The sequence below is a fragment of the Oreochromis aureus genome, linkage group 18, assembly GCF_013358895.1.
Source record: "Oreochromis aureus strain Israel breed Guangdong linkage group 18, ZZ_aureus, whole genome shotgun sequence".
Classification (NCBI taxonomy): domain Eukaryota; kingdom Metazoa; phylum Chordata; class Actinopteri; order Cichliformes; family Cichlidae; genus Oreochromis; species Oreochromis aureus.
In genome coordinates this window covers 1,725,630-1,750,441 of record NC_052959.1, presented here as the reverse complement: position 1 = coordinate 1,750,441, position 24,812 = coordinate 1,725,630, and the positions used below count along the sequence as shown (strand labels likewise).

The 24,812-nt window shown below is 40.8% G+C and overlaps 2 protein-coding genes across 4 annotated transcripts; both read left to right on the top strand.

The window, feature by feature from the left end:
• The first annotated feature begins 688 nt into the window (after positions 1-688).
• exoc3 (exocyst complex component 3) lies at positions 689-12,404 on the top strand. 3 transcript variants are annotated; one of them, XM_031747539.2, is made up of 16 exons: positions 689-844; positions 1,954-2,152; positions 2,404-2,623; positions 2,749-2,921; positions 3,623-3,835; positions 4,236-4,414; positions 4,830-4,946; positions 5,272-5,389; positions 5,672-5,797; positions 6,453-6,553; positions 7,099-7,209; positions 8,383-8,524; positions 9,286-9,408; positions 9,551-9,712; positions 10,127-10,248; positions 11,983-12,404. In XM_031747539.2, the coding sequence occupies exons 2-16, from the start codon at positions 2,009-2,011 to the stop codon at positions 12,185-12,187; spliced, it is 2,256 nt and encodes a 751-aa protein (XP_031603399.1). In that variant the 5' UTR covers positions 689-844; positions 1,954-2,008; the 3' UTR covers positions 12,188-12,404. The 3 variants fall into 3 exon arrangements, with proteins under 3 accessions (XP_031603399.1, XP_031603400.1, XP_031603401.1); XM_031747540.2 differs by having other exon boundaries at positions 1,951-2,152; XM_031747541.2 differs by lacking the exon at positions 11,983-12,404 and adding an exon at positions 10,884-11,186.
• Positions 12,405-12,766: 362 nt separating this feature from the next.
• Positions 12,767-21,222, top strand: LOC116326324 (dnaJ homolog subfamily B member 6-like). The gene is made up of 8 exons (XM_031747542.2): positions 12,767-13,385; positions 15,718-15,824; positions 16,302-16,411; positions 16,581-16,646; positions 17,849-17,959; positions 18,102-18,245; positions 18,368-18,581; positions 20,395-21,222. Exons 2-8 carry the CDS (start codon positions 15,760-15,762, stop codon positions 20,498-20,500), a joined length of 816 nt encoding a protein of 271 aa, XP_031603402.1. The 5' UTR covers positions 12,767-13,385; positions 15,718-15,759; the 3' UTR covers positions 20,501-21,222.
• The last annotated feature ends 3,590 nt before the right edge of the window (positions 21,223-24,812 follow it).

The following is a 24,812-nucleotide window of genomic DNA, read 5'->3' as shown; positions in this document are numbered from 1 at the left end:
GTTATTTCATTTCAGCTCAAAACATTCAGCTATCAGCATTCACACTGCAGTTTCTTCAGAAAATGTGTTTCCTACTTTTTTCATTGATTTGTTGTGGTGTGTTTAGTTGCCTTGTACAGCACGTCAAAGTTGTGCTTTTAAATCGTGCTCTACTTGGATTGAATTACACATAAAAAATGTGCAACCAAAAACTGTTTTTGTTCAGCTTTAATAAAATAAAAAATAAAAAAAATACAACACAAACACAAAATGAAGGAGAGATGACAAAAACAGTGGGAGAAAGAAAGGACAGGATGGTGGATTTATAAAATCCAAAGAAAACTGGAGGAATGAAAACTACAGGATGGAGGAGAAAAAAAACAATCATCACATCTCAGATTTCGGCACACTGGGCTAAACGGCACACTATTCATTTTAGGGAAACATTGCAATGAAAAATGTGAGTATTGATGAGACAATAGAGAATGTTATATTACACTGTATGAGGAAGAAGCAAGACAACTGATTGAAAGCCTGAATTGATTTAAACTTAAACTAGATTTAAATGATTTACTTAGAAATAAATGAGGAAGCAAAAGTTACCAGGCCATATTTAATTGTCTTAGACAAACGCATTTGTATGACATTCCGATCCACACTCCAAACCAGTTGGTGGCGGTATTCACCAATTCGTTGTTTGTCAACAGCCAATAAACACCAAGAAGAAGAAGCAGCAGGCGTCTCCTGCGCTGCTGGAAGCAGGAAGTTGAACAACGACAACAAAGGCTGTGTTAGCTGAAATAATAATATATTTAATACTGGTAGATATGGTTGTTGTCTTCCCTCTGGTTTTGCCTTAAGTGAGGTAAGTTTCCGGGTCTGAAGAACTAGCTTGTTTTATTGTCGCTGACACTGGGTCGTTTTCGCCTGTTGTTAGCTTAGCATGCATTTACTACGTTGGATCATCTGTTTTCATTTCAACGTTAGAGTTGATTTATATACTTGATCCAGTCACGACTGTGTTCGGATGTGGTGCTATAGCTGTCAGTGCAAAAACAACACTAGCTTTTATTGTGTTGCATTAACGTTACGCGGGGCATTAGGACCACAGAAGCCATTTAACTGTGTCTGCCAATGAAGTACTGTCAAGAAGACAAAGGCTGTGCCAGAGTCATTTGGAAATGACTTTCTGTCCCTGCGACAGAGCTGCCCAGGGTTTAGTCCGCTTCTTGCTCTGTGACAGCTCCAGCGCCCCTTCGTCCGAATGGGATAACCGGAAGAAAATAATGGACGTGACATTCACGTGCATGTGATGTGTCAGGATTAGACATTACCTTCAATAATTGCACAGCATTATTGGTTTTATAAACAGGACCTTGGAAAGATGTATGTGCCTTCACAAGTGGAATACCATCTTAGAGCCGCAGCATACAGTCCCCAACACCAGTGGCTGACTACCTTCCTTTTATCTCGCAAATCCTTGAAAAAGTAGTTGTCAAACAGCTAACTGATCATCTGCAGAGGAATGGCTTATTTGAAGAGTTTCAGTCAGGTTTCAGAGCTCATCACAGCACAGTATCCTTCTCTAACAGAATTAGATACAAATGATCTTCTTATGGCCTACAGCGTTCAAAATTTTATCACAGTGATAAGAGCATGTTGTAGATCAAATTGAATTAAGTTGAATTGAATTACTGGCACAAGATGGTGCTAAACATGTTCTGAAAAACTTACTTCTTAAATCCAGCTTCACAGACAGTGTGAAAATTTATGCCAGTTTTTAGAGTTGGGCTTTATAGTGTAAATTAGCCTTTATACACGTAGGGTTTCATGTCCACATTAATCAAGGTATCTAAAGCAGTCATGAGTGCTAAAGTTTGTAAAGCAAAGCATTGCATTGAATATATGGTTAAATGTGTTTTAGAAAAGCACTACATAAAGATCAACCCTTTCGATATTTTTCTCTTTAAGCAGGTCCTTGTGTGGAAACCTTTGGACACACCTGACACCTTATTTCCTGAGCAGGACAATGGAGGAAACAAGCAGGGAGGCAGTTGCCACTGCAGTGCAGCGTGTGGCAGGGATGCTGCAGAGGTCAGACCAGCTGGATAAAGTGGAGCAATACAGAAGACGAGAGGCCCGTAAAAAGGCGTCAGTGGAAGCGCGGCTCAAGGTGATGTGTTTCATCTGTGTGTACTATTATTGTTTTCTTAGCATTGTCTAGTATTTGTATTTAATAACAGCTAAGATAAAGGTATGCTTTTTTTATAGCGACTGTATTAATTATTAATCTACACAGTAAATGGATACACGGTAAACAAGAAAGCAAAGCATTTGTATATAGCACAACGTTATTAAGTCACAGTAATTCAACAATGATACTGAACATGAATCTGTTTCCTGATGGTCCTTGATGTTCTTCAGGCAGCCATTCAGTCCCAGTTGGATGGTGTTCGGACTGGACTGACCCAGCTGCACAGTGCTCTGCTAGATGTCAAAGATATCCAGAGCTCATTGGCTGATGTGAGTAAAGACTGGAGGCAGAGCATTAACACCATTGAAAACCTAAAAGACGTCAAGGATGCTGTAGTTCAGCACAGCCAGTTGGCTGCTGCTGTGGAAAACCTAAAAAATATCTTCTCTGGTAAGTTTAGCTAAACCTAAAAACTTCAATCTAAAAGATGCCAACAACATCCCGTTACTATAGAAACCTTATCTGCTCTTGGTTTTTACAGCCATGGGTGTCTTTTTCCTTTGCTTTGTGTATAGTGCCAGAGATAGTGGGAGAGACACAGCAGCTGATAGAACAGGCAGAGCTGCTGCAGGCCCACAGGAAGCTGATGGAGCTGGAGTGTTCACGTGATGACCTCATGTATGAGCAGTACCGTATGGACAGCAAGAACACCAGTGACATGAATCTCATTTCCATCTACTTTGAAGATGTAAGCGAGCATAGCAAAGTTGATGTAGAGAGTTGGACCAGTGGCAGCCGTCCCCCTAAAAATGTTGTTGGAATAAAATCCATCACAAAATACAAAAAAACGTCATAAATAAGTACAGTTTGCTCAGACTACATGTGTGGTTGCACACACGTGCCTGCTAGAATACATTTTGTGGTCAAACTCCATTACATTGTGCTTAAAGTTCATGCAAATAATATGCATGTATTCACTTCCTTGTACAGGAAATGAATACATGCAAAGCGGAGTTCCAGTTGGCGCTTGGAATTCTCCTCTTGGGTTACAAGTTTGTGCACCCCTGGTCAACTGGCATAGATTACCTGCCTTGTTTAAGAATTTCATTGGACAAGTCAGTGTCAGTCACACATGGTCACAGCACAGGTACTTTTGTCATTTCAAAACTTGGCATTGAAAAGGCATAAAAGAGCTACATCTGAAAAAAGTGAATAAAAATCTCAGATAGTAGATACTAGCAGATACTAAGTGCTTAAAAAAATACAGTTTATGATTAAAAAAGTTTGACCTGGCTTCATGAAGTGACACCAATTCCTTAAACCTGCATTCATTCTTTTTGTTTTTAACCAGACCAAAAAACTCCCGTGATTAAGAATATAGCCTGGTTCAACATTAGTAGTTGTACAGAAGCCTCTCAAAAAGCTTTCGCTCTCTCTGTTCTCTTCCAGGTTCAGGGACTGTCAGACGAGCTGGCTAAACAATTATGGATGGTACTGCAGCGGTCCATGGTAACAGTTCGTCGTGACCCCACCATGCTGGTGTCAGTAGTTCGTATCATTGAGCGGGAGGAGAAGATTGATCGGCGTATGGTTGACCGAAAAAAGCAGACTGGGTTCATCCCGCCTGGGCGACCCAAAAAGTGGAAAGAAAAGATGTTTGAGGTCAGAACAGAATAATACTTTGTAACTACTGAGAGAAAAATCAACAGAAACAATTTCAAAGGGTCTGAAAACTCTCCACATCTTTTTTTTTTTTAAGTACCTGCCACCTCTTCCTTCTTCTTCTTAAATCATATCAGTCAATCATGTGTTTGTGTGTACTTATCCAAAACTTGTTTACATTTAATTTGCCTGTAAATTTACCTTTGCTTTTATCTTCGCTATTTTCATGAAATATTTCAGTCTTTGTATTTCTGACCATATGGTTAGTATTCTGTCAGCTGCAGGACTGGTGTATTACGGAGACCTCTTTGACTCATTTAAACCTATGTTTGCAGTCATGGTTGACACAGCCTCAAAGCCAGTGAGCATTTATGAAGCCTTTGGTGCATTTCTGTTGCAGGTGTTGGAGGGTACAGTCAGCACCCGCATTGAGGGCACACAAGCAGTCACAAGAGAGGCTGATAAAATGTGGCTGGTTCGTCTTCTAGAAATAACCAGGAAATATGTTCTGGATGATCTGATTGTTGTCAAAAATCTCATGGTGCAGTGTTTCCCCCCACACTACAACACATTCAACAGGTCAGAGATATCATTTCTTGTAAGAGTGTGAAGTCACATTTACGCTAAATGTTTGTTGGGACTGAAAGACATTTATAATCCTCAGGTTATTTGTACATAACTTAAAAATTGAAGATCTGCAGATCTATCAAACTGTTTCCATACAAAAGTGAGGTAAAGGGGTTTTGTACATTCAGTCCCCCGCCAGGGACTACAGGTGAAAATGAGTCTGGCTAAATCTGGTATATTTAAGTGCTCATGTTCATTCATATGCATTGTCCCTTTTAAATAAACATAAACATGATAAAACTGATAGACAGCTTAAAGAGTCAGTCACCGACTTACATGAGTCAACATTATATTCTACATATATGCTTTTGTGTATCGTATTCAGAGACGTGCTCACCCACGTGTGCACCATGTGTGTGTGTTTCAGGTTTTTCCGTCTTTACCACAATGCTGTGTCCACTCGTGTCAAAGAACTGGCCTCTGAGGACTTGGAGGCTAATGAGATTGTGTCTCTTCTGACCTGGGTCCTCAACACATATAAGAGGTACACACACAAAATCACACTTTGCGAGTCTTTCCTTGGAAGCACGTGTTCAAACTGACCTAACCCTGGGGCATCTTACCACTGTTGAGCAAAACTCATGAGGAATCTGCAGGTGTGACAGATGTACTGTTATAGAACGAGTGTGTGTGTGTGTGTGTGTGTGTGTGTGTGTGTGTGTGTGTGTGTGTGTGTGTGTGTGTGTGTGTGTGTGTGTGTGTGTGTGTGTGTGTGTGTGTGTGTGTGTGTGTGTGTGTGTGTGTGTGTGTGTGTGTGTGTGTGTGTGTGTGTGTGTGTGTGTGTGTGTGTGTGTGTGTGTGTGTCCCAGCGTGGAGATGATGGGCCATCCAGAGCTCTGTTCAGAGTGTGACATCCACCAGCTGGAGCCTTTGCTGCCTCGAGAGGTGGTGGACGACCTGCTCAGCAAATATGTGAAGACCTTTACAGTAAGTTACTACCAGGAACTCTCTGGATTGTCTCATTCAAGTTGTTTTGCCTGTAATATTTATTTATACTATATATTGTGTGGTTTAAATTCTCATGTAATTAAAAACTGAGTGCTGCACTACAATAGACCGGGTCCTTGAACATCCAACTGCTAAAAACCAACTCCTCATGTCCTCATATCTGTAACTTGTAATGTCAACATCTCATTAAAAAATGACAATATATCACAAGGAACAGAAATCAAGTCATTTCCTTTTTCTGTTTGATGTTCACGTCTTTAGTCTAATATAACAGGCTGGCTACGCAAGGCCCTGGAAACAGATAAGAAAGACTGGCAAAAGGAAACAGAGCCTGAGGCTGATCAAGACGGATACTATCAGACCACACTGCCGGCCATCGTCTTTCAGGTAACACACAGCTCCCCTGTGAGGAGTGAGCCCGGTTAGAGCTTCAAGATTTTCAGTATGCCTGGACGGTGGGTTCGCTCGAGTTAAGTGGCTGTGGACTTGGTGTGTTGATAACATACGCCTCGTGTGAATGTTCTCAGCCAGATGATGTCCCCACTGTTTTTTGAACCAAGCGTCAGCGCTCGTATTACAGACCACACCTGTTTTTTCAATAGCATTACTAGTTACCTCTTTAAAATGTAATAAGCCATGTAACTATTTTAATTAGTTTAACTACTTGAAACACACCTCACTTGATTATTTGTAACAAATGTTTCAACAATAGCAGTAAAGCAGAAGATCCTTTACAGGCTCCACATGTTCTGTTAAGTTTTCGATATTGCACCATTTTTATTCCTGTAAACATTTTTCTCTGCTTACTCACTGGCATGGTCACCTGCCTTAGCCTGGTTCACTGCTGCAGTAATGCGCTTTGAGTGGCAGAGAAGAGGCAGAGCACAGAAAGGAGGAGATATATTAGGCAGTATTAGACTGAAGTACAAGCTGTACCTCGCTGACTGCAGTTTAAAGGATTTGCTGTGACATCCAGTGTACTGTGTGCTACATTGTACTTGCTTCTTGAAAGTACTCATCTGATTCTGTCTCGACTCCTCAGATGTTTGAGCAGAACCTACAAGTTGCTGCACAGATTGATGGAGATTTTAAAGAAAAGGTTCTGAAGCTTTGCCTGAAACAAATGAACACTTTCCTTATCAGGTATTTTTGTCATACTTTTTTTAATTTATTGTAACACTTCAAGAAAAATGTCAGTGTGATTCTAAATTGTATGAAAGTGTCACTTAAACCACAGCTTTATGATAAGCACCTCCTTGAGTAGTGAGTTTCAGGCCTTGATTTTCATGCTCAGACATATGCAAACCCTAGCGCTGTGTAAACAAACTTGTATTTTCCTGTAGCTATTTCCTTGTCTGCACCACTTTGTGAGACTGACAGATTGAAACAATTCACACAGTTCCCTGAAAAACTGTGGACCAGTTAAAACCAGCGTGATGAGACTTTGTCATTAATCACTGAATAGAAGCTTGAAGTACATTAAGCATTTGAGAGAATCGGTGTGATACAAGTGCACCTTGCAACCTTGGGCCCAAAATGAACACCCTCAACGTGGTTCATAAAAGTCCCTGGTTCTCCAAATTAAAAGTGACTAAATAATGAATAGTAGTTGCATCCATTTAGAGAACTAGTAAGAGAACAAACTACTGCAATAACTTTACCAGTAACTATGTGTGTTTTGTTTGCAGGTACAGGGAGGAGGCGGTGAGCTACAAAGAAGAGCACCTGAGAGACAGGCAGCTGCCTCAGTGTTATGTACAGTATATGATAGCCATCATTAACAACTGCCAGACATTCAAGTGAGTTATAATTTCATTCATGAACTAGTGTTAACATATTATCCAAATGAGAGGTGGATTGCCCTGTAGTATTTACCCCGTCAGCCATAACAGACTGATGGGGTACTGACATCAGCCCGCTGGGCGGGCAGGCGGTTGGCATGGACGCCTAAGATTGTGACACCATAGGTGCATCTACTAATAATCTCAGACAAGTTCAAATCACGCTGACGGGCAGTGTGCTGGCAAAGATTAATGAAGATTTGTGTCTGCTTACCTGTGCTCGATACAGTAAGAGCTCAGTGACACTGAGCTCGGGGTCAGACATACAGCTGTGGAAAGCTGTGATGTGCTGAGATCTCAATGAAGGCAAATCACTTTCATCGTGTGACGCTGCTCCTGTTTGTTACACACACATACTGGTGCACAGGAGACAGCAGTGGCTAACAGAAGGGACAAAGTGTGTCAAATGTGCTTTAGACATTTTTGGATTTTCAAAATATAAGCCCTTAGTGTTATACAGGAAGTTATTTTATTGACCACAAGTATGTGTTGATTTTCAAAATAAAAGTAATGGGACAGTGATTATAAGAATTTCACAGGATTGCCCCCTTTTCATAATAAAAGCCTCTGCTTATTGGATGATGCTGTGAAATATTCAGTATAAGCCAGTATAAAGAATATGTGCTCCTCAGTCCTTCGTAGAGTCTCCTGTCACTCTTTATCAACTACAGTCAGCTGGAAGATGTTGCATCATGTGGTTTTTGTTGTTGCACAGGTTTTACCCAAATTCATGCTTTACTGGTATTGAATTTATAAGTAGTAATTAAATTTAAAAAAATGTTGATGTTTCTGCATTTTAGCAATGACTACACTGTTTAAACAATTATAAGGTTATGTCTTTGTATTATTTGTTATTTTTTAATTAGTTTTCAAAACTTTGCATACTGTTTTGTTCGTGTTTGAAAAGCATCACAAATTCAGAAGTGGTGTTCTGGAAGTTATGGTGAGAAAAGCATGCAAAAATATGCCAATATTAATATAAGCCAGTAGGGTGTGATATGTTCTATAAACACAGGCTGGTGAAACGGTAGTTAAAGTGGCTCACCGCTGATGCTGTCTGTCAGTGAAACTGATTTATGGCTCGGTCGTGTTATGAAGATTCATTTGTAAACAGTTCCATCTGTCACTCAGAGAGTCCATCAACAGTCTGAAGAGGAAGTACTCTCAGTCATCAGGGCCCACTGACAGTGATGCTCCTATAGAGAGGACGCTCAATGAGGTGGCAAAGGAGGGTTGTCAGTTCCTGTTAGATGAAGTTTTCCTTGATCTTGAGGTAAAAAAACAAAGTATGTTTTTAATAATACTATAGTTACTACATGTTTATATGTTGTTTGTTGTACATCTAGTTTCATTTTCTATAAAAAAAGAATCTCTGTCTGGTATTGTAATCAGATTTTTATTAAATATATTATAAAAGGATACCAGTCATGTTCATTAAATGCACAGAGCCTGGAGGCAGTGTTTTACTGTTTGGGTGGTCCAGAAAACACGTCTGTCACCTTCAGTCCACGGCTTTCAGAGGAAGTACTTTCTCTCGTCTTGCAGCAAAGCATTTAGCTACTATTTTGGTGTCACTTCAAAAGAATATAGGTTTTTATAATCAAATTTAAATTCATTATATATTCCCTGTTGGTCAATAAAAGATAAATGAATCTGCTGTATATTAGGTGCTATTGCTTCGTGGGTCTTTGAGCGAGTAAATGACCAGCCTGCTCTCCTTGCTCACACATTGTAATAATAATAACACAGTAAAAACTTTACAGGTTTATCAGCTGAAAGTGAGTCAAGCTCTTATTTAAGACAAATTCTCTTATTGTAAAATTTCGAGGGTGCAGTTGAGTGATGGTCAACACTCAGCTGCATCAGCTGTTTCACAGGAACTTGTGAAACCTCTTAAACTCTGCAATAAAACAACAAAAAATTCAAATGACGATTTATTTTACCATTACAAGTTAATGATAAGAATTTACTTTCATATGTTTATGTACTGATTACAAATTATTTGATGCATTAAAACTCTTTTGTTTCTCTCAGAGTCACTTGAACGAACTGCTGACCAGGAAGTGGCTGACAGGCTCTCATGCTGTGGATACCATCTGTGTGACAGTGGAGGACTATTTCAATGACTTCAACAAGATTAAGAAACCTTTCAATCAGGTAGAGGTTTTGCTAAAAGTCAGAGTCCAGTGAAATTGAATAACTATGTTTTCAGCATGTAGATCTGAGCTGTTTCCGTAGCTTCCACAGCTGTAGTGCAACTGTACTCTGAGGCCTAACCTGCTCGATGTGCTGTGTGCAGGAGATGACGAGTGAGGCCCTGCGCAGGGTGGTAGTCGAGTACATTAAAGCAGTGATGCAAAAGAGGATCACTTTTAAAAACCCTGATGAGAGAAAGGAGGGAGCTGAAAGGATGATGAAGGAAGCTGATCAGTTCAAGTTCCTCTTTAGAAAACTGGCTGCGGTAAGTTCACATGTGTACAGTGGTCTTTGGTATGGAAATATGTGGACAGTTAAGTGTGTGGTTCTTCTCTCATTTTGATAATTACTGTTTATAGCTCATGAAAATCCAAAACTCCAGTATTTCGAATGACTGCAATATTTTAGATTAATCAAAAAATGAAATACAATAATGTCTGATTTTTTTTAACTATATTTAAAATGTATATTAATTTATACCATGATACCTCATTCATTTTTGTATTGACCTAAATGAACTCAGACTCTTTAATGTTGTTTTGTTTTCGTGTGGATTTTGTACCCTAACTCTAATTAATGTACTGTGAAGAGTTTAACAGCCAAGCAGGTGATACACACGCTCCTCACACAGCAACCCACGAAAATATTCTTGGTTCTCTTTTGTTTTTCAACCATGTAGGGTGAAGACACGGACTGGCTTTGTGGTGCCATCACTGCTATTGCAGAAGTGTTCAAGCTGACTGACCCCACATTATTGTTCCTGGAGGTCTCCACGCTGGTGTCTAAATATCCTGATATCAGGTACACTGTCACATGCCAATGCTGACAAGCATTCCAGCTGCTGTCAGCATCATTCCCATATTTTCAGCATGGTACTTTAGACGTGTACAAGAACTGAAATGATGGGATTTTTTTTTTTTTTATATTGGCACATTTACACTAAACACAATTTTTTATTTTTTTTTTCTCAAATTGCTGCTTTCATGGTCATTTGAGGAAATTGCGTCTCAGCGTCAGATCTGAGTTTGAATACAAGACATTAGGTTGCTTTTCCTTAAAATAAGGTTTTTACCCACCACAATACATTTCTACTATATCTGTACAGTGTCACATGACATTCATGGCCAATGAGTTGCTGACAATAATTAACAGTTTTAAAAAAAAAAAAAAAGCTGTGAAAGTCTGCTAGTAGACTGAAACAGGATTTCTTCCAGTTTGCACAGAGAGTACTTCCTGCTCTCAGAAACTGATATAGATGTAACTCTGTCTGTGTAGCTGGATTTATCTGTAAGTATAGAACCTGTCATCAAATTCATTCCTAAAAATCAAAGTACTTATTGTTAGGTGTAGCTGGGGTGTTTAGTGTAGGAGTAATGTAACGTACTCACATTCATATAGTATTTTATTTTCTACCTTAAATCCATGCATGCCTTTAGACTGTGGGAGGATGTACTCGGAGGAAACCACACGCTCACAGGGAGAACATAAAAACCCGACATAGAAAGGCCCCAGCCAGGGTTCAAGACACCTTTGCTGCGAAATGACAGAGCAGCCATTCGACCACCACGAGTGATGACCCAAACGCGGGATGCAGGAGACAGACTTAAAAGAAAGACTCCACGGCAGTTATAGGGAACCACAGTGGAGATCCAGAACTGGTGCTGGGAACCAGGGGAAATAAATCAAGCCAGGGCAACTTCTAACAAATTTATAGTGGAATAAATATTCAAGTGTTTGCCTCTCGAGAGCAGGTAGTGTTTTTTTAATTTGATACATTTTAGTTATCAGTTTTATGTTCTCAATGCTGTGTGTTTACTGATTTGGAGCTTAAAGTGGACATTAAGCACTAAATGTATAAAGGCGAATTTATTGAGCTCTGCTCTCAAAAACTGACAGAGCTGTAACAGTGTCTGTGTAGCTGGATTTAAGAAGTGCTTACAGTTTTCTGAACGTTTGGCGCCATCTTCTGTCAGTACAGAAGGTTACATCACCGGGTTATAAACTTTGAGCACTTATTTCTTAAATCCAGCTTCACAGACAGAATCACATCTGTGTCAGCCTTAGAGCAGAGCTCCATGATGCAAGTTAGCCTTTGTACATGTAGTGCTTCATGTCCACTTTGAAATGCTTCTGGGTAAAGTGCTCTTTGGAAGGAATACATACAAAGTTAAAACATCAAAGAACTGATTACTATTCCACTCTGACTCCAGGTGGGAATTTGCTCCTGGCGTCGCAGCGTTAGAAAAGAGTTTTTCATGCAGTCTGTTTAAACATCCTGATGAGGGCGTACACGCTGAATCGTGTTGGTGTTCCTTCTGTTAAGCATGACCATGCCATGAGGAAAAAGCATTTCAACATTAGTTTAAAAAGAGAGTGCCGTGGGGTTCACTAATGCTGAAGTGTGTCTGAACACTCAGTGAGCCGTGACAGTGCTACCAAGGCCCTCCACTGGTACATCACAGAGGAGTACAGCATGTGTCTATAATGAGTTTGCTATACGTGGCTGAGGTTGTTTGTCCCTCCTGCTCTCTGTAGGGAGGAGCACATCCAGGCGCTGCTTGCTGTGCGTGGTGATGCCAGCAGGGAGATGCGGCAGATGATCATCGGAACACTCAGCGAGAATAAAGTGTCACATTCTGGTGTCACACAGTCCATTTTTAAAGACATCGCTGTGCCCACCATTGCTATGACGACCATGACTACAATGACCTCCATGGCAACCTCAAAGCTGCTAAAATAAAGCCTATTTCCGTGTCCAGCTCCTTCGGTCACACTAGCATAACAAAACATACTTTATTTTTCACTGGTTCTTGCAGCCTGCTCTGTTTTCTGTATTCACTCATCATGTTCGTTTTCTCCTGATCACATGCCTGCTTAAACAAAATATTACAATTTGTATTGTATAAATGGACTGCATCATGGCTTTAATTAGAGGTGCAAAGCATCACAAGACTTTATGTCCTCTCCTTTTACTGAACTTCCCTGTTTTACTTTGTTTCTTGTCAGTCATGTTTCTTTACATTAGCTGTCCCCTGACTTGTGTACAGCATTCAGTTAACTTGCAAACAGTTTCATTTTTATTAGTCGATAATTCAAATTACATGTATGGACTGCGCATGAAAAGAAATGGAACAAAAGCAGGATGCCTTAACAGGAAAAATAACTCAAGAGGCCCTGGTATTCAAGTGTTTTGTTTTGGGGTTTTTTAAATATATTTCATAGAAAGTTCACAGGAAAAACAACTGGATCAAAAAGTTCTGGTAATCACCAGAAGCTTACTAAACCAACCAGACGAAGGTTCCAGAGAATCAGTTGATGCTCTCCTGTTCAGAGATCAATTCCCTTCTAGTTAATTCATTCAGTGTCATAGTTTGGCCGGACCGCACCCTAGATGTTATGGGACAAGAGGTGGGGTCTACCATAGACAGGTCACCAGTCTGTTGCTGAGAGACAACTGTGCACACCTACAGCCAATGAACCTGACATGCATGTCTTTGTGGCATGCCTGTTCGTGGAGTTTCTGTATCCAGTTTCTGTACAGTGCTGGTGTATAATAATGGCAAATTTTAGTTACGGAACATGCTGTAAATACTGACAGTGGGTAAAAGTATTCGACAAACGAATTCCCATACGTCTGTATGGGAATGTTTAATGATTGTCCAAGTCGTGATCCTGGAAACTTCAGCGAGTGGTCAGCAGCCATGCAGCCTGTGTCCGGTGGGCGGCGGTATAGAGACGCTAAGCTGCTTGTTAAGCATCGTTGCTAAAGAAGACGCGAGGCGGGGAAGAAGAAAGAAACAGGACGTTGTGTTAAATCTGTGAATGTGTAGATTGCTGAAGATGAGTAAACCTCTTTAGTTTCTGTCCCGTCCCAATTATCAGACCGTGTGTCTGTTCGACAAACCGACTGAGAGTACAGACAGCTGATCCTCCGCTGGGTAAGACTGATAGCATTCATGATATGGCGACTTTTGTTTACTGCCGGCCAGAGCTAGCTTACTTTAGGTTCGCCAAGCAGCTACTGGTACGAGTAGTATTTCAGTGAGATGTCTTTCTGTTGAATATACTTATGTTTAGTCTTCTCGTTGTTACAATTAGCGGCTCTTTCAGCCCTTGTTAGCCGGGTAGCAGCAGCTACTCGGGGTTCCGCTCAGAGAAGTGAAGCCCAGTGAGTGTTGGTCCGCTTCAGATGGTAACTGAAAGGCATTCTTCCATTTTACGTTTAAATCTTCACAGTCTGCCTGTTTTCAGACTATCTTTATATTTAACTGGTAAATAAAAGTGCGAGACACAAGCTGTTGGTCTTCATGTTCAGGCGACACGTCTGTGCACAGGAGGGGCTCACAGGGCTGAACTACATCTCCATTTCAAAATACTGAAAGGTGGACTTCTGAAAGAAAAACTGTAAAACTTGAGCTTGGAAGAATAAAATAGAATATTTCACAGTTATTTTTAATTTGAAGCGTGGCACTCCTTTCAAAAAGTTGTGTTTTTTGTTGTAATACCTGCACTGATTTTTCTAAAGCATGGCATATCCCCGCCATTCTTTAATAATGCTCATATAAAAAGGCTAATACTAAAGTTGAAACTAGTAGAAATGAAACTAAAGTAACTAAAACTAAACATTTACAACCAATAACACAGAAGTGAGCAAGCCCACTCTGGAAATTAAACTGGATTAAAAAGAAAAAGTCCAAATGAAAACTAACTATAAAGTACAACATTATAATGACTCTGATCCACAGAACCATAATTCAAAATGATCAGAAGACCTCATAACCTGCATACACTGAATCAGAGGTGAGCCCTTTTCCACCTTATGATAAATGCATGTGATTCAGTGGCAGAGCGGCATGTGTCCCACAGCCATCAACACAGAATTCGTTCACGTTTGGTTTGTGATGTTCTCATTGGCTCTATAAGGGGAGACTTCCACCTACTAGGCCAGTTTTAAACTGTTATTTTAACAAAATTCTCACCAGGTGGGACCTTAAAAAACATTACTACAAAGGTTCTTGTTGATAATGTCATTTTTAGTTTTTAATGCTCTTGTGCCAGAGAAATGCATAAATTTTCATTTTAAAAAACTGTTTTCAATTTCAGTTCAATTCAGTTTTATTTCTAAAACGCCAAATCACAACAACAGCTTCATATTGTGAGTAAAGACCCAACAGTCATACAAAGGGCTTTGTTTCCATCCTAGAAACCACGAGTGAGCCTGCAGTCTGAGAGCAAAGTGCTCTATCGGGCTGATACGGTACTGTGAGGTTTTCAAGTTGAGATCCGCCCTGATTATTCAAGACCTTGTATGTGAGGATCGGGATTTTAAATTCAATACTGAATTTAACAGGAAGCCAGTATGAGAAGTATGCTCTCTCTTTCTAGTCCTGGTCAGTACTCTCGGTACAGCTTTTTGGATCAGCTGAAGGCTTTTCAGATAATAACAAATTACAATAGTCCACCTTAGAAGTAAATAAATCATATGAGGCAGCATGGTGGTGCACTGTTGCTTCACAGCAAGAACATCCTGGGAACCGACACCACCATTTCTGTGTGGAGTTTGCACGTCCAGCTTCCTCCCACAGTCCAGGTTCTTTTCTGCTCTGAGCATTCAAAGCGCTTTATGTAACTTGCGTCATTCACACGAGCACTTCTTACTATGAAAGTACTTTCTGTCTAACATTCACATACAACCTGCCCAAGAATATTTAGCATGCAGACTGCAGCAGCCAGGGATCAAACCACCAACCATCCGATTAGCATTAATGCTAGACCCACCCACCAAACACGCACACAGCCTTTTTTGTGTGATATCTTTGTTTGCTTTTATGTCTTGTTCCAGCACCAAAAGGCTCCATTCAGCACCTAACTGTTTATATTTTTGAAACATGATTCATCTTTACTTTTATTAAAGCATTCAGTTTCTCTAGAAACTAATGCAACACTCGCTTCACTTTGGAAGTGCCTCTTTGCTGAATAAGGTAATGAAGGAGCCAGTGTAGTTTCTTATCTGTTGTTAAGAGAATCTGATCTAATCTTATTATAGCTGCCATGCAAACACATCTGAGGCACTTGGCTCAGTCTGGAACATTTCTTAACAAATTGATTGTTTGACTGCAATCCCACAAAAAGACCTCCTGAAATCCAAAGTCTTCCAGAGAGGCATGAATTCAATATTTCTGCAAACTTTCTCACTGCTAAGTTGAGGACGTAGTGATTTTGATATTTAGTGATGAAGCTAATAAGCAGTGGCTGTCTTCACTGTTTCAGGTTCACCAGGCTTTCTGAAGTTTCTCCAGTCATCCACTCATCATGGTGGAGTACTACCAGGTTTTAGGAGTACGGAAGGATGCGTCTGCAGATGACATAAAGAAAGCGTGAGTTGAAGTTTTAAATGTGGTCCTAGCTGAGAACCTGCACAGAGATGCCATCGCTTGCAGTTTTCTCAGGCTGCGTCTGTTTCTTGAGCTTTATTAACAAACCGCTGAAGGAGTTCAAGCTAACAGGGAAATGCAGACAGAGCTGCAGAGCTGCGTCACATCTGCACCACCTGGGAGCTGAATGAACTATCCTTTATCTGAATTGGGAGTGAGAAGAGTAAAAGTTTCCCCTCTGACATGTACATGAATAACATAACACTTAACATAGCTCTTTGCAGCATGCTTCAAGGCTTTAGCTCACACATACCGGCACATTTCACTTTGAAACCTGGTCAGAAAATTCAGATCAGAAGTGCTCGTGTTTTGCTCTTTTACATCTGTACTTTTTCATTGAATGTCTTCAATGCTTTAATGGTAAAAGCCCATGCTTTCATTGTTTTCACTGCAACAGCACCTTTTACTTCTGGTGTGCAGGTACAGAAAGCTGGCCCTGAGGTGGCACCCAGATAAAAACCCAGAGAACAAAGAGGAGGCTGAGAAGAAGTTCAAGGAGTTGTCAGAGGCTTATGAAGTCCTGTCTGATGGTTTGTATCACATCTGTGTGTGACAGTGTGTTTTCATTGAGGTCGGCTCAATGAAAACACACAATTCTGTCTCTTCGGTGATCCTTGTATTTCTGTATTTTATTGTATTTATTACTGTTTTCCCACAGTTTTTATTCAGCTTTTGAAACTTGTCACTTTCCTGTTTTAGCAAACAAGAGGAGTATATATGATCGTTATGGCAAAGAGGGCCTGACAGGGAGCAATGGTGGAAGAGGTAAGCATCTCTTTTTAAATGCACCTGTAACTTTAATAACGTCTTTGTGTGTTTGGTTTGAACACTGGCACGAGATCATATTTATAGCATTTTTATGATGTGTGTGAGGGCTTCATCACATGCACTTTAACATTTTCCATGGAGACTGGCAAATCATGCACATAGGGATGGGAACTGATAAGAATTTAGAACTTCCCATTACATTATTAATGTCACTTATCAATTCCCTTATTCCCTTCCACAAAATAATCACATGCAGTGGGTCAAATGTTTGTGCATGTTGGAGGTGTTTCCCCTCTTTGTTGTGATAAGTGGCGGGCCCATTACTCAAAGTCATTATTGCACATATTACACGCAACACTTTTCTTAAAAGTAATGCAGTACACTACTTAATTACTCGTTATGTTACTCTCATGTTGCTCTGTAAAGTCATCTGAAACACACGGTCCAATAATTAGTAATACAAACCTGAGGCTACAGCCTCAGCACAAAGCACAGATGAAAACCACCCTAGTAACATGAACAGATACAAACGGAGGCTGCAGCCTGACTGCTCATCAGTTTGTTACCTGTTGAAGTTCAGCAGCGGCTCACTTTATCACGGTGCTGGTCTGGGGTCGGCATTTACTCAGCTTTAACGTCACTCTGGGTTCTTGTTAGCTGAGCATTAGCATATGCTGCCAAAGTTGTGTTAACAGTGTGATGCAGCTGTTTCTGTCCTGGAGCAGTCTCCACCCCACCATCACGCTCTCATCCTTTTGTGTAATAAAAATAAAACTAATGTCCAAATCCACGCTGGAGACTGCGTCACTATTTCCCTCCTCCGACACACGAACTGAAATCAGCCGATCGTAGCGAGAGTGCGAGAACTGATAAGCGGGATCGATAGGCAGGCAGATTTAACGATTTCAAGGAATTGGACTACTGGGAACCCGTTCCCTACAAGAACCCGTTCTTGATTCCCATCCCTACATGCACATGTTCTGGGCAGTATAGACTTCAGAGGCTAGGACTGCAGCTTGATACACATGGCAGAAACACGAGGCGTGGCTGAACAGTGTGTTAAACACATGCACAATCTAATGTTGAATGGAGCAGATGGAGTAAACATGGACTTGACAGCATCTAATGTACTGGCTTATTTTCCGGCTCTGGTCGGATGTACACTTTTAACATCACTTTTGACTGACTTGGTATTTCAGGGGCACACTTCCACAATGGAGAACATTTCCATGAACCTTTCACGTTCCGTAACCCAGAAGATGTTTTCAGGGAATTCTTTGGTGCGAGAGACCCATTTGCAGACTTTTTTGGTAAGACTTCCATTCAGCTGAACAAAGCTGGTACATCACTGAGTCTGTGACTGTGTTTATCTTTGAACTGCATGTTTGAAGACTTTGGGCCTCCTGCTGTGGTTCTCAGTTATTCTTGCGCTCTGACTCTTTCTCCTCTCAGGTGCAGATCCATTTAGTGATGACTCATTTTTTGGTAGTGGCCGGCGGCACCAAAACCGGGCGAGTCGTAGCCGGACAGGTGGCTCTTTTTTGGGGGGCTTTGGTTTCCCAGCCTTTGGTGCCGGCTTCTCCCCTTTTGACCCAGGTAAGCAATTAGCCAATGTAAAGCACACTCTGCTGCAGGGTGGCTCCAAAACTGTTGGCAATGTTGATCTTTTGCTTAAATGAATTTAACAGATTTATATTAAATCAAGTTTTTACTTTTAGGCTTTGGTTCTTTTGGCTCCATGAGCGCCGTGGGTCATATTGGTCACATGGGTCACATGGGTCACATGACAACAATGGGCAGTATGGGAGGTGGCGGCTTCACCTCTTTCTCATCAACCTCTTTTGGAGGAGGAGGTGGAGGAAGCATGGGCAACTTTCGCTCTGTGTCTACCTCCACCAAGACCATCAACGGCAGGAAGATCACTACCAAAAGGTACTGACCTCCCAGATAGCATGTGACAAAATCCTCACTGTGACTCTCTCATGTGCACATAGCAGTGATATGTGTTGTACGGTTTATGTATTCTCAGTTATCGTGCACAAATCTTTATTCCATCTCTGTGGTGTCATCAGTGAGCTCAACTTCCGTGTTGCCCAATTCCAAACCAAACAGTCGTGCTAACTTTAATGAAAGATGAACACAAATCATTGTGTCCTGGTGTAGCAACACAGTGAGTCGTTTCAATGCATAACCCATCCAATACATCACTTGTCAGGGAAGCAGCTTTTCACAGATTAAAAATGAAGTGAGAGCAGCTGGCCGACACCGATTCTCAGAGGAATTCTGAGGAATTTTAGGAATGTCCTCAGCTGGATATACTGTATAAAAACTGAATGCTTTTTAATCACAGCTGAGATCACAGTCAGATTAGGCTGAAGTTTTTTTGGTATCAGCTTTGCAGACGTTGGTTGAGATTTTGCTTTAGTACAGCGGTGATCTTGTAGTAATAATCTCATCATGTGGCAGCCATCTTTGTAATGTCCATGTGTTCCTGGTCTGTGAACAGGAAGAAGCCCATAATCTTTACACTTAAAGTCACTTTGATGTAAACGAACTGTTCACGTTCTGTAACCCAGAAGATTTCCAGTGTTTCCAGTGCACCTGTTGTGTGCACATGTGGAAGTCCAACAACATAACTGGCTCGTATGTTTTCCAGTTCAGGAACAAACAGAGTTCTGTTCTGGAGCCCTTGAGCACCTTGAGCAGCACATTTGTCACTGATAGTTGTGAACTGCTGTGCAAATCGTATCAATCAAGCTTTCTGCCACAGGTTTTTCCCAACTACTATCATGCACCGTGTACGGATGTTTGCATCACACAAGCCAGATGATCGGAGATAATATGAATAAATGCTTCATGCTTTCTGCCAGTTTAAGGTTGCCTTATTACTTACCATTATTTATAATTTGTTGTTTCTTACCTTTCCAGAGTCACAGTTTAATCAGACTTGGCTTATTGCATTCTGAATCCCTAATGTTTATAAAATGATCTAAATGTGGTCTGGATGGATGATAGATAATGAATGTTTTTGGACAGTCATACTGTGAATTTTTAAATCAAGACTTGGATCAGTCCTGGACATTTGTGTCTTTAACTCTCCGCAGTGTTCCTGTGTACAGGTTAGACTTTCCACACAGGTGCTCACACTCACACAGTTTATTTTTTATTGGTTTAAATCAATTCCAACTTTTGCATGCAGATGACACATCAAATCGGTGCACAGCTCTTCTGTGAAGCAGAAGACAAATGAATGGTTTCATTTCAAACTGAACCAACATGGAACATTTGTCGAACGGAGACCTCGGAGTGGAAAAGATCCGTTGCTTGAATCAGTGTATAGAAGCAGCCAGAGGTGTAGTTATTAACGGGGCTTTGTGTGTCCTTTGTTGATGTTTCCAGTGTAATTTTCAGCACTTTGTTCAGTGCAACATCATCAAGAAGAAAAAGCCAAACACACTTTTGCAACTTAATTTGGAGGGAAGTTTCCAAAAAATCCCGTGTGCAGAAGGATCAAACATAATAACAGCTCTTTTTTGAAGTGCAGGCAGAAGTTAAGGAGAGTAGGAAGGAAGTAGGAGGTGAGGCTTAGTTTGACCCATGTTTACACCTGCCTAATCATCATCTCAGTAATATCTCAGCAGACTAAACACTGCACCAGCAGACGAGCGGTACGAATGCTGCTCCCATTTACGTGGAAATGGATTTTCACGATTAACATGGTGTAAAATGCTCTCTGTTTCTGCAGAATTGTAGAGAACGGTCAGGAGAGAGTTGAGGTGGAAGAGGACGGCCGGCTACGCTCGTTAACCATTAATGGCAAAGAGCAGCTGCTGCGACTGGAACACAAGTGAAGACACGCAAACATCCTCCACTGGAGAAGTGTTACCTCAGCACCGAGATCCCAATAAAACTTGAGCTCACAGTGGAATAAACAAAGCAACAAAACAATGTAATAATAGCTGTGTTTCATTAGTTGGTTACTTATGTTGTGCTGTTCCATTCATGTCCTTCCCCTGCTGACTCTCATTTGTTAACCAACACTTTGACTCCAAGGGTTTTCTATGCATTTAGTTGTTGTCTATGAATCGAAGCCGTCCTTTATTTTTGCTCAGGGTGGTGTTATTTTTAACGTTTGGGACCACAGTATTGTTTTGATGTTCTGATATGACCTTCCCCATTTCAGTACTTTGAGCTTTGCGTCATTCACAACGAGGCGTGACTTTGCTCTGTCATCTGAATCGAAAAAAAAAAATTCTTTTCATTTTGAAAAGGTGGGTAAAAAGTTTCTATCCCAGCACCCCACGTTTATTGCTTGCCTAACCGATTCTTAATATTTATTTATTTTTATTAAAAACCCAATGCTGGTAGGATGTGTTTTGCAATTTTATATGTTCTAATACCTGTGTGTTTCTGTTTATTTAATGATGCATGTATACCTGTTGATGTCAAGTCTTAATGTCAAAGCTTTTGATGGAAGGCGTTCCATAAATGACAAATGAATATGGAAGGAATTTTGTGTACTTTGTAAACCAATAAATCTTGAGTTTCATCCTGTTTTCAGGATGTTGAAATATTTGCTGCCTCTGGCTTCAAGTTTTCAGGGATTTAGATGAACAGCTTCTGTTTTAGCTTTCAGTGTCCATCGCGGTTAAAAACTCGTTAGTCTGTTTATTTATTCAGTCTGTGTTGAAATGAATAGTTTCTCAGGTGTATCAGTCAGCAATATTATAACGATTGTACCACCATGAGGTATTTTAAATTAGTTTAATTTCTTGCTTGCAGATTTAGTGATTTACTCGTAGTTACACAGGCCTGGATTGCATCTCATCTTTGGCCTCCTGAGAACCGAGGAAAAATTAATCTTCCCATTAAACTTCTTTTGTGATTTCCTTCCTGTTTGGAGCAAAAACAGGCCACAAATTTAGTCTTGCCTGTAGGAAGACCAAACCAGAAAGGGTATTGGTGACCACAGTGAACACGTACGTCAAGTATTTTAGTATATTCCTACCACACAATTTCTCTTTGAGCTGACTCAGAGTTAACTATTTATTTTATATGTTAGAACAAAAATCAAAAACATGTTGGTTGTGCCAAATGACTCTAGTCCCCTAACACAATAAGCATTCCTGTCTGCTGACGTGATCTGTTTGCACCAGCACCTTCAGGGGAATATCATTTTCTTTTAACTGGCTCATCAGCAGGTGTCCAGAACTGTCTTCTTTCATCGTAAACATCCTGTGTGATACTGAAAAACATTCAATGCATTTGTATGCTTAATCATCCAGGTAAGTAAATTCCAAGAGGTTGATTTTGTCCATCTGGACGTCTTCAGTGGGAGAAACATTGTGAGGTCAGTTCCTGGATCATTAATATGCAAATTGTCATGACCACTGATCAATGGCCATGAGTCCCATTCACAGAGAGTTGGGGAATGGCTGCATTCACAGCATTGTAAGATGGTGACAGATGTACCCTTAGGCCCCCTCCTCGATTCAGAGATGGTCTTTCCCTTTTCACGGAAATGGCCTCCTTGATTCCTCACTCAAACCAGCGTTCCTTCCTGTCCAGGATTTGCATATTAATGATCAAGGAACTGACCTCACAGCCCATTGTTCATTCAACATGCCATATTCACCCAAGCACTTTCTTCTATGATTTTAAGTGCTTACTAACTAACATTCACACGCATTGATACTCTGATGGCTGCATCGCAAAGCAACTTAGGGTTAGTATCTTCCCCAAGGATATTTGGCATGCAGACCAGGAGAGCCAGGGATCAAAACAACCTTCCGCTCAGTAGATGACCTGCTCTACCTCCTGAGCTACAGTTGTCACTGATGTCAGAGAAGAAATTATTCTCCGGATCTGTGTCCTTCTCCAAGCCCAGTACAGTGTGTTGAATTGTTCCCTGTGCTTTCCTGTTGTTTTGTCAGATGTTAATTTATGAAGAAGTCTGTGTAGGTTCTCAGTCATCCAGGTCATCATAGTCTAAGGAGCTTGGAAAGAAAAGCGTCTGGACTTTAAGTTGCTTGAAGATGTTTCACCTCTCATCCAAGAAGCTGCTTCAGTTCTAGGGTGAACTGGTGGAGAGTCCCAAATTTAAGCCCTGCGGGAGTGTGTGTGTGTCCCCCCCCTCCGAGAGGGACAAAGGACCCCCTAGCCAAGGTGTGAAAACAGGCGTAGGCCACAATCAGCCAGGGTTTCGGGTGAGCTCATTGGGAAACCTAGCCCCACCCTATCATGTGATTTCCTGAGGTCAGATGGCCCAGGATGTGTCTACCAATTTGAAGGTCAGTAGGTCAATGACCCAGAAATCCCAGTTTGCACCCCGAGTTGCTCGCAGTGCATCTATGGGAGTGTGACTGGTAAATGGACCAATTCTTATACAGCACTTTTCTACTCTATCTGGGCACTAAAAGCACTTTACACAACTTGCATACATTCACGCAAGCTCTTTTTCCTATCTACCATTTGAACTTGATGCATCAGAGAGCATTGAGAGGTTAGCATCTTGCCCAAGAATATTTGACATGCAGACTGGAGCAGCCAGGGATTCAACCACTGACTTTCTGATTGGCACTTGACCTGCGCTACCTCCTGACCTACAGCCACCAGATTGTGTGGACAAATATGTGCATGTATGAACGTGTGTGAGACTGGGTGAATAAGCCTTGTAGTAAAAAGTAATTTGAGTTCAGTAGAAAAGCAGTATATAAGTACAAATCAGGTTTTACTATTTACTTCATCCTTACTGGCCTAGCTTCTCCTCCCAAGGTTAACAAGGACTGGAGACAGGACCCAACTGATCCAGTATAGAAGTCTCATTCTGATGATCCACATTATTGATCTGGCCAAGATTTTATCCCAGAAAACAAGAATTTTTAAAAAAAGAAAGTGGACCGGAAAACTCTCAGAATGAAATATTGGAGCGCTGAGTATCATTTTCCCTGAGATACTCACTGTGGGTCATGGTAAAAAAAAAAAAAAAAAAAAGAAAGAAAAGAAAAAGAAGAAGAAGAAATGGAGAAAGAGAAAAGTTTGAACATCAAAGCTGATATGAAAAAGAAGAAGAGTTGCTTACTATAACATAGAGAAGAAAACAGATGGAGGACATGCAGCACATGATCTGCGAGCCACAGATGCAAGAAAAGAAAACACTCTGTTTCTGTAATTCTAATTCTGAATGTTTTGTGAACTGTAAATGATGACTAAAAGGAAATAAGAATAATCAGAATCAGTAGCAGTAGTGATATTCAGTTTAAAGGTTTTAATTTATTCTATCAATGTGACTGCTAATGCACACTGTGAGCCATGACTTTGCAGGATGAAGTTGTCAAAAGAAAACAAGGAATGGTAAATGGACCAGTTCTTATACAGCACTTTTCTGCTCTTCCTCTGCACTCAAAGCACTTTTTTTTACAGCTTGTCTCATTTACACATACATACAAGCACTTTTCCTACATAAACACTTTCTATCCATCATCCACACACTGATCAATGCATCAGAGAGCATCTTGGTGTCTAGGGATATTTGGCATGCAGACTGGAGCGCCAGAGATCAAACCACCAATTAGTAGACGACCTGCTCTACCTCCTGAGCTACGGTCACCCCAACGAGTGGAAAAGGAAGCAACCTGAGAAAAGTCAGCTGTTAAGAAATGCTAAGACTGGTTTGGCTGTCAGAAGCTAATAAAGACAGATGTGACACTCAAAGCTGCTGTACCTGTCTTAATCCTGGGAAGTCTGCTGGCACGCTGCATTTCTTTGTTCTAAATATGAGATTTTAAAATATGAGACATGCAGTATGCAAAACAGAAGTCAGTAGTTACATCACAGACTGTACGTTGTTAAACATGTTGCTTTGAGAGCTCAGTTGCTTGGATCTGCTTGCTGCTGTTAGAGATTTCTGCCGCTTAGTGTAAACGGAGACAAGGTGAGATGTGCACACAGTGGGGGAGTCAAGACCAAAATCCACTTTGTGCCTTTATTAAATATGAGACCATCATTAATCAGGCTCATATGTTTATATTTAGGATATACATGTATATACAGGGTGGGCCATTTATATGGATACACCGTAATAACATGGGAATGGTTGGTGATATTAAAGTCCTGTTTGTGGCACATTAGTATATGTGAGGGGGCAAACTCCTCAAGATGGGT

Bases quoted from the DNA above. Each gene is read 5' to 3' on its own strand.
- exoc3 (XM_031747539.2), top strand. From the start codon at position 2,009: ATGGAGGAAACAAGCAGGGAGGCAGTTGCCACTGCAGTGCAGCGTGTG. The intron at 2,153-2,403 runs GTGATGTGTTTC...GATGTTCTTCAG, and splicing joins CAGTGGAAGCGCGGCTCAAG to GCAGCCATTCAGTCCCAGTT. The intron at 5,390-5,671 runs GTAAGTTACTAC...TCACGTCTTTAG, and splicing joins AATATGTGAAGACCTTTACA to TCTAATATAACAGGCTGGCT.
- LOC116326324 (XM_031747542.2), top strand. From the start codon at position 15,760: ATGGTGGAGTACTACCAGGTTTTAGGAGTACGGAAGGATGCGTCTGCA. The intron at 17,960-18,101 runs GTAAGACTTCCA...TTCTCCTCTCAG, and splicing joins CCCATTTGCAGACTTTTTTG to GTGCAGATCCATTTAGTGAT. The intron at 18,246-18,367 runs GTAAGCAATTAG...TTTTACTTTTAG, and splicing joins CTTCTCCCCTTTTGACCCAG to GCTTTGGTTCTTTTGGCTCC.